General features: G+C 41.5%; 1 protein-coding gene across 1 annotated transcript in view; it reads left to right on the forward strand.

Moving 5' to 3' along the window:
* Nucleotides 1-8023, forward strand: part of EPDR1 (ependymin related 1) — a 55411-nt gene extending 47388 nt beyond the window's left edge. Inside the window, exon 3 of the mRNA XM_075062591.1 lies at nucleotides 7174-8023. Coding sequence (XP_074918692.1) covers nucleotides 7174-7364 — 191 coding nt within the window. The 3' untranslated portion in view covers nucleotides 7365-8023. The remainder of the gene's footprint in view (nucleotides 1-7173) is intronic.
* Nucleotides 8024-9190: the final 1167 nt, after the last annotated feature.

Below are 9190 nucleotides of genomic sequence, written 5' to 3' on the forward strand. Positions count from 1 at the left end.
TTCTATCCTACCCTCCCCACGCCCCTCTGCCCTGACCCCCTCACCACACAGCATTCTGCCCTGCGCCCTCATACCCCCCAGCCCTCTGCCCTGACCCTTGAACCCCCCAACCTTCTGCCCTGACCCCACACACACTCAGTTTTCTGCCCTGCAGCCCCCATACCCCCAGGTCCTCTGCCCTGACCCTTGAACCCCCTCACACACACAGCCTTCGGCCCTGCAACCCCAGCCCTCTGCCCTGAACCCCACCCACTCCAACACACATCCAGCTTTCTGCTCTGCATCCCCACAGCCCCATCCCTCTGCCCTGACCCCCCACACACTCAGCCTTCTGCCATGCACCCCCACTCACACCCTCTGCCCTGACCCTTGACTCCCCCATACACCCAGCCTTCTGCCCTGAACCCCCCACACACCCCAGCCCTCATCCCTGACCCCTGAAACCTCCCCACCCAGGTCTGGGGTCCCGGCCGCAGGCCCTGGTGAGCCTGCTGCTGGCCTAGGTGAACAGAACCCCAGGCTGGCAGCGAGCTGAGCAGGCTGGCAGTGTAAGATCAGCATTTTAATTTAATTTTAAATGATGCTTCTTAAACATTTTGAAAACCTTGTTTACTTTACATAAAATAGTTTAGTTATATAATATAGAGTTATAGAAAGAGACCTTATAAAAACATTAAAATGTATTACCGGCACGCGAAACCTTAAATCAGAGTGAATAAATGAAGACTCGGCACAGCACTTCTGAAAGGTTGTCGACCCCTGATATAGAGAGACTCTTTCACAGTTTCAGGAGTAACTGCATGTGATCTATGTGGCTTGGAGATTACCCAGTGACACAAGGACTTCTTGGAGCCAACTGACAGAGGGCACTGGGGCTGCATAGGGTTTTACAGGGCTCCTTTGGTCAAACATATGCTCAGTAATCACTGAAGGGTAGCATGTGAGGTCTCTGCTGAGTGGTAGTGTAGTCCACTGGTAATCCTAATAATTTCAAAATGTATGCATGGAAATTATGTTCTTAATGCCTTGGTGTTAAGGCAAATCGCCAGGAGGTGACGCACCTTGGACGGGTTCCTTTCAGGCAGAGGGTTACAGACGGCTATCTCCTTGTATGGTCATTTGGGAATTGTGTATTGTATGCTACACAATGTAGACGTATTTGCATACTGAGCCAGTTGTTAATTAAGAGATTACAAAGTCTACAGAAAGGAGTATATAGGCATCCTGTTTATGAAGAAGGATTGTTCTGATATTTCTATGGATGCAAATATCCTGGATCCTTTGCTGAGAAGGCAAATTGACACCATGTTTTGCCTCATGAAAACTGGGTCACAGCCAACCTGTATGAAAAACATTGGAAGGACTTTGGGTGAGCATTGCTCTACAAGACATGAAAGTTAGTTAATTAAGTCTGGGTTCTAAAATGTGTTACGACTTTATTTGATATGTGACCATTTGTTTCCAATACTTCTACCTGCTATTACTTGAATCACTGTGCTTTGTTAAATAAACTTATACTTGGTTTCACTATAAACATATCTAAGGGTACGTCTACACTGCACGATTATTTCGAATTAGCTTAAACCGATATTACAAAACAGATCTAATAAAATCGGTTTAGCGCGTCCACAGTGGGATCCCGAAATCGATTGTTTGCGTCCATGGTCCAAGCTTACTCCATCGATTTCAGAGCGGGCACTGTGGGTACTTGCCTCAGCGTAGTCCCTATTCCCACTTCCGTGTTGAGAGCACAGTGCTGATGGGGCAAAAACACTGCCGTGGTGGTGCTGGTACAGCTCACCCTCCTTGTGAAGGCAGCAGAACCCTTTGCGCCTTTTTCGCGGAGTGCATTGAGCAAACGCCATAGGCACAGGCATCTGTCTCCTTTTTTTTTCACTGTGGTGGGGAAATAAACTGAGGAGCTGTTCCTGAACACCGCAGACCGTGTTTGAACCTACAACATTGGAGCTCAGCCAAGAAGCAATAATTTCAGAGACTGCTGTGGACTTGGGAGAGCTGGAGTCCTCAGACCCTCCTCTCCTTCATGAGCGTCCATTTGAGTCTCTGCTTCTGTTACGCTTGTCACACAGCGCTGTGTTCTAGTTTTTTTATAAACGCTTGCATTCGTGTTCTGTAACGGAGCTGGATGCAACAGATTTGTCTCCCATACAGCGATCAGACCTAGTATCTCCCGTACGGTCATGCTGGAGCTCTTTCGTTCAAACTGCATCGCAGCCGTGCTGATCAAGCTCACGCTGGCAGCCAGAATTAATTCAAAAGTTCGCGAGGCTTCTCTGTTTACTGCCCACTGCATCCGACGTTCAGATTGCTGTCAAGCGGTCCAGTGCTGCCACTCTGTGATGCGCCGCGAGGCCAGACGTCGATTTCTCCTCACATGTAACCTATGCCGATCGTATCACTATCGATTTTAGCCCACTCTCTCGTTTGGGAGGAGTTCCGAAATCGATTTAAGGAGCCGTTTAACTCGATATTAATGACGACGTCGTGTGAACGGATACAGCGTTAAATCGGTATATCGGCCATTAAACCTATTTAAAGTCGCAGTGTAGACCTGGCCTAAGTGCTGTGCATTAAGCAGAGCTGTGATCTTAGGTGGAACTGGTAAGCTGGTGTGTACTGTTCCTTTGGAAACAGTGAATCTGTGAATACTACCAGAGTCCAGTGTATCAGGGACTGGACACTCCAGGGAGAGGTTGAAGAGGTCGTAGGTTAGAGTGTGCTTGTCACTAACCTGTAGAGAGAGTGAGGCCTACGTAGACCTAGAGAGGGTGCTTGGGCTGCCTTTGACTGATAGAATTAGGGAGCTGTCCCATCGCAGGCATAGATAAAGCTTCTTTGTGCTAAGAGTAGGTAGTAGCAAGATGCCTCACAACCCTGGGTACCCCTGGGAAGCATCATACCCAGACTAACAATAAAAAAGAGTTCTTAAACCTCCCTGAATTTAAATTGAATTTACAGCATTATCCAGTAGATGCAACACTTACGGTTATGACCAACAAAATATATGGCTGGTTATGAACCATAATAATCAGCCAAGGGAAAATATTTCTTTAATAAAAAAAAAATTGAAAATAAAACAAAGAAAAAGATTGTTAGAACTCTAACTAGACTGGATTCATCCTCCCAACATTCCACAAGAGACACATCACCATCCATCCCAGGAAAAATTTTATTCAGATCCAGTATTGTTAGCCAATTTTATGGAACTTAATATCCAGATAGTATCATTTTGCACTCTTGAAGTCATTTGAATATGCCCGGCTATATTGTACACCCACAGTTATTTTTGTGTGTTTTATGTGATAATATTGAAAGAAAACAATGTCTTGTTCATATCTATCTATCTATCTATCCCTCACAACTAATTTGGCTTGGATTCTTATAGTAAAGTTATTCTGGTTTCAATGAAATATATTGTACTTTAATAGCATTTTATTTTGCATTCATTTTTATATGAAAATCACTAAAATCACCACAAGCAGGTCCGAAAAGGAGCCTGTAGACTGTTTATTTATATATGTTCACTAATGTATTATGACTTTCTGAGAAGTGTGTTGAATTATTGCTCATCTTATCAGCTTTATTTAGATGCTCTATATGTATATCACTACTCAAACTGTTCTGTTAATGTGGACTGAATTTTAAAATTATAGAATAAGTGTGCATGACCACTCTTTGGATAAGAGAAGGCAGGGTCCACTAAAGGGCTGGAAGAAAGAAAATATTTGTCACTAATAGGAATTACTGAAATGCGGATGTCACTGCATCCAGCATGATGGTGTATATTTTTCATCCCTTAGGGGCTGGAATCAGGGTTTCTGTAATAAGAAATACTAATCAAATGCACTAGTGTTTAGTACAAGGTTCTCTGGACTTGGTAGTATCTAGGCTTTAAAGCTTAAAAAGTATGAAGTGGTTATATTCAGATGTATTCTTCCTCTCCATATCTTAGAATTTAATTTGTAATGTCTGTGACTGAGCAAGGAGACACATAGGAATTGGTGCACTGGCCAATTTTGAAATTTCTGTGCAGACTCTAGCTTATGCAAAGATACAATGCTGGAATAATATACACATGCAAATTCAAGAAGTATAACATTTTTTAAAAAGCCAAGATAGAATCAATAGCATTAAAGTGCCCTAAATTCTTCACCTTTAGTCTTACTGTTAGAAACTCAGTTTTTCAAATTATTTGTTACACAGTAACCAATTTTATATCAACTTTTATAATCCCAACTGAGCCTTCCACGAAGAAATCCCTTAATTATTACACCAAAGGAAAGGTATCTGTTCTGCCAGTGTCTAATTATGGCACCTTTTAAAATCTTTATAATAAAATACAATACAATTCAGCTTTGAATTACCTCTTTCATAAAAACTATATCCCAAATACTATGCAAAAGTACGCTCTAGTTCAGCCAGGTGTTTGAGCACATCCCTAAAACTATACAGTCACCACGTTAAAAAAGGGAAAGAGAAAAGTTAAGGGGTGCAGACAAGAGAGAAAATAAATGCTATGAGGTGAGATTTAAAAAAGGATGGTGAGTCAATGAAGCCCTTCTAGATGGCAGAACTGCAGAGAGAGAAATTCTTGTATGAACAGTGGCAAGATTACATGAAGTGAAAAAGGGGAAACTCTTGGTGGAGGACCAGAGAGAGAGGAGATCGGAGAGTTAGTCTGGACTAAATCTATGATGTATTCTCCATCTCAGGATACAAATGTGTTCTTGACTTGTCTCTTGCAGTGGAGAATTGGGTCCAAGGAGTGCAGTTTTGAACACTACTTCAAATGAATGGAGAGCCAGGGGAGATGCTTAGGGAGGTGGAAGTTGCACTAATGAAGATATGGATGAAGATTTCCACAATGGGGCCAGGCAAGGCTTAGATGGGCAATGCTGTGGAGAGGATGGTGGGGAGATTTAGAGACAAAGGGCTGTGAGAGAAGTAAAATTTAGGGATTAGGATGATACCAAGGGTTTACAGAGAGATGGGAGGAATGAGTCAGGGAAAGAGGTAGAGGAGTGGAGTTGTGTTTGGGAATGCTCCTTCTTTTCCAGGATGAACACTTCTGTGTCTGAGATAGTTAGCTAGAAGATTATGAAAAGAAGCCATGTATATTTTCATTGAAGATGTGACAAAAGGCAAAATAGGTACAGCTGAAGTTCATCAGTGTAAAATTGGCCGTTAGGAATTAAGATAACTATAAAGAATGAAGGTAGAAGGTTGTGGGTCTCCACAGAGGAGAAGCCCTGGGATAGAGAAGGAATTCCCACCAAAACGGAGAATGAGCGACTTCATAGGTAAGAGGGAATCAGATATCCTACTTAGCTCTGGAAACTGAGTATTGCACAGTGTCAGAGGTGGCTCTGAGGCCCAGCAGTATGAAATTGGAGAAAAAGCCTTCAGTAGCAGAAGGAAGAAATACATTTGGCGATGTGTTAACTACAGGAACGAGAGAGGTTTCCAAGTTATGGGCAATGTGAAGACCATCAAGGATACTGACCTTTTAATCTACCTAGGACAAAATGTCGGATGCAGTGTTTGATGTTTACTCAAAATGTGGGACATAAAACATTTTTCATCCAGGAAACACAAAATGCCCTGGAGTTCCTCCCTTTAGTGTAAATAACTCCTTCTAGAACATCAATTTCATGGTTCTTTTGTGAGGTAAATAATTTTTGAGAATAAAAAGGAGATGTCAAATTTGTGAGGAAGGTAGGTAAATTTAGGACTAAAATAAATGATGTCCCTCCAAGTGAGGGACACATGGGAACTATGAGAGTAAGATGGAGAGGTGAGAGAAATCTGCTTTTTTGATTACATTGATGAAAAATGGATACTTACAGGTAGTGCTGCAGATTTGCCATGGCACTTTTTGATCAAAAATCATTGGTCAATTTAGTAAAAGTCACAGGTTTAGGGGAAAACAGTGTGTAGAGTCATGGATATGATAACTCAACTATACCTCTTTAAATACAATATACATAAATGCCTCCTCCTTCACTGCCCTCACCTCAAGGGGTGGGGGGCAGGAGGAGGCACTGACCTTGCAGCAGTACCCTCTGCATCAGCACAGCAGCCCTAATCCTAGCTCAGTGTGGAGGGAAGGCCCTGGGGTGAGGGGGCTGGAGAGCAAGCTTATCCCGCACTCACTTCACAGCAGCAGCTCCTGTCCCACGGGACTGAGCCCGGCTCCCTGCACTGGGCGTTGCCACCTGGCATGTGGGTCACAGTGCAGCTCACTCAAATTTGGCCTGGTTGCCAATGCATCATGATGTGAGGGAGCCAGTCCCAGTCTTGCAGGACAGGAGCTGCCACTATGCGATGAGTATGGGGTGGGCTTGTTCTCCAGCCCCTTCGACTGGGGCCTTGCCTCTCCACCAGCTTGGCGACCCACCTAGATACTTCTCACTACCCACTGATGTGTCATGACCCAGGGTTTGGAATATAACTGCTTTATTAAAATAATGGGCACAAAGAGAAGTCTCAGACAAACAGAAAAGTCAGAGCATCCATGACATTTTTACCACCCTGACAAATTTACAGCCCTACTTATAGGTCATCACTTGTTTTAGGTGAATAAAAAGGCAAAGGAAGCATGATGTCAGAAGGGTCCAAAGAGAGGAGAGAGAGAGAGTTGAGGAAGGAAAAGTAATGGAAGAGAGTAACAGTGGGGGGTTAGGGAGAGAGTATTACCACGAATCAGGGCAATATTAGATTGAGAGAGGGAAGTCTGCAAACATGATTCTCTAATCAGAACAATTTCCTGGTAATTAGGGATTAACCCCTCTTGGATTAACCCAATCCTAAATTGATTGCTGCTGTCCATTAGACTAGCAGATATCAACCCAGCTCATGACTTGCTTAAGATATGTGTACAGTACACAGTTTTCAAAAATTGCTCCAGAAATTAATATTCAGCTCATGACTAAACATTTTATCTTGACACAGCATGATAAACATTTTTCTTTTCATTTTTTCATTAAGGCTGGGATTTTCAAAGTTCTAGGTGCCCAAAATCCCCTGGGGCTCTTTTGAAAGTTGTCACTGAAGTTGGGAAAATATACAAATGTTCTCTTGTCTCTTTAATAACAACTTTAAAATAATTCATGCTTGTCCCATAAAATAGTCACACTTTGTGCTTCATTATAGTTGAGTCCTGGGTTGGCGTTTACACAGTCAAGGACTGTTATCCAGTGCAAGAAACCTACACCAAGAACTACAGCGTGACAACCTCCACCCGCTTTTTTGATCTACAGCTGGGTATTACTGACCCCTCCGTGTTTACCCCTCCCAGCACCTGCCAGGAAGCCCAGCCAATAAAGATGAAAGATGAATGCTGATTATGGACAATGGGTTGCCACATGCAAACAAATAATGACATGGAGGATAATTATTAATAATCAACAACTGACATGTAAGCTGATTTTCAACCTGATTTTTGTCTTTTTGGAATTCTGAGTTTTCATTTGCAAGGGAACACAATATATAATTGAACAGGAAGGTAAGATGTGTAGCAAAAAGGATATCTTTATTTCAGTGTTTCACTAAATTAAACTGTTCAGCGATGCACTTGGTGTGTTTGTTACTGATGAAGTAATGTTTATAGGCACGATTTTAGTTGGGAATATTTTTTGAAAGTTTCATTATTTAATATTTCAAAATGTCAACACAAAAGTATATTGTGTTCCTATTAACATAAAAGAAAAGTTGGATATTGTTTATTACTTCTGGAGGGATTTATGGAGTTGATAAAATATATTCTGTGTAAGAGCTCAACTGTAACCATAAAATGGCATAGTTTAAGCAGACTATGTCAGAGTGATTAAATGCATTCTCTTGGGGTTTTTTATCCTTGCTCTTCAAAAAGCTTTCAGTCAAGTGTATGGGGGTGTGCGGTTGTTGGGCTTTTTGCAAAGAAACCAGAGTGACTATTCATATAATACTATGTGACTGATGTAATACTTTAATGGGGAGGGAATAAAAAATTAAGCCAAAGGTTTTTTTCTTGCATTTGCTAATCCTTCCCTGAAGCCTTTCTACAGAGTCTGACTAGACATATTTCTGTTTTATTCATTTCTAATTCATGCTTTTGTCAAGGCATTTTTGCTTTTAACCTATGCAAAGAAATTAATAGATATCGCGTGTGAATTGCTATAATTGTCCTATTTTCAGAAGTCTTTCTTTTTTCAGAGAGTGTGAAAGGCCTTTACAATTTCAGGTAGAAGTAAAAAGCACCTGCTCCTGTCACCTAGATTAATGCACATACAGCTCCTCACATTGGAATTCTAACAAAAGACCTAAATGTGTGCCAAAAGGGAAAATGGTGTTTTAAAGGCCTTTTGCATTGTATGATTACAATGCACTATGATCCAAATACGAATGACAATCCTGCTTTTGTTTGCACCCATTCCTTTGATCACTGAACATGTTCATTGTTAAATCAGCATTCCAAAACATAATCATCCACATACAGCTATTTGCTGGTGGAAGGAATGAGAGCTTAGTTATAAATAAATAAATAAACAAACAAAAACCAAAAAGCCCCAGGTAATGTACATTTTTAGCAGTATAAGCAGTACAGGATATTCGAGTGATATGGACTATATAACTGTCCCGTCTTAGTGTTTCTGAAATTATAGTAAATGCTTTCATCTTCCATAAGTCTAGCATTTTATTTCAATTGTTACTTGATAATATATGTAGGGCCAGATTCTGATCCCCTGACTCATGTTGGGTAATACTTTACTTCATGCGTTGTCCTGCTGAAGTCAAGGGGACAACTTGTAGAGGAAGGTGCTGTTCAGCATCAGTAAGGGGACCGCATTCTGGCCCTTAAAGATAGCTGTTTGAAAATATCCCACAAGACGACTACCTCTTCTAGGACAGTCTTCATAAAGAGAAAATGATGCAGGGTTACAGTGATGGTGGAGGATTATATACAATGTATAATTTACTCACCAGTAGTACCTTAATTAACAAAAACCAAAGGCCAGAATCACCTTTGGAAGAGAGTGGACCTAGGTATATTATTAGTTTCTCTGCACCTTACTAGCTTTTATCACTTACACACTGTGCTACAGTGTCACGGTATTTTCCTTTCAGAGCTGGAGTCATGAAGGAATTTTCTTTAGTGGAAACCTTCCTGCAAGTATACATGTGAACTAGC

Source organism: Chelonoidis abingdonii, chromosome 2 (assembly GCF_003597395.2).
Source record: "Chelonoidis abingdonii isolate Lonesome George chromosome 2, CheloAbing_2.0, whole genome shotgun sequence".
NCBI classification, from domain to species: Eukaryota; Metazoa; Chordata; order Testudines; family Testudinidae; genus Chelonoidis; species Chelonoidis abingdonii.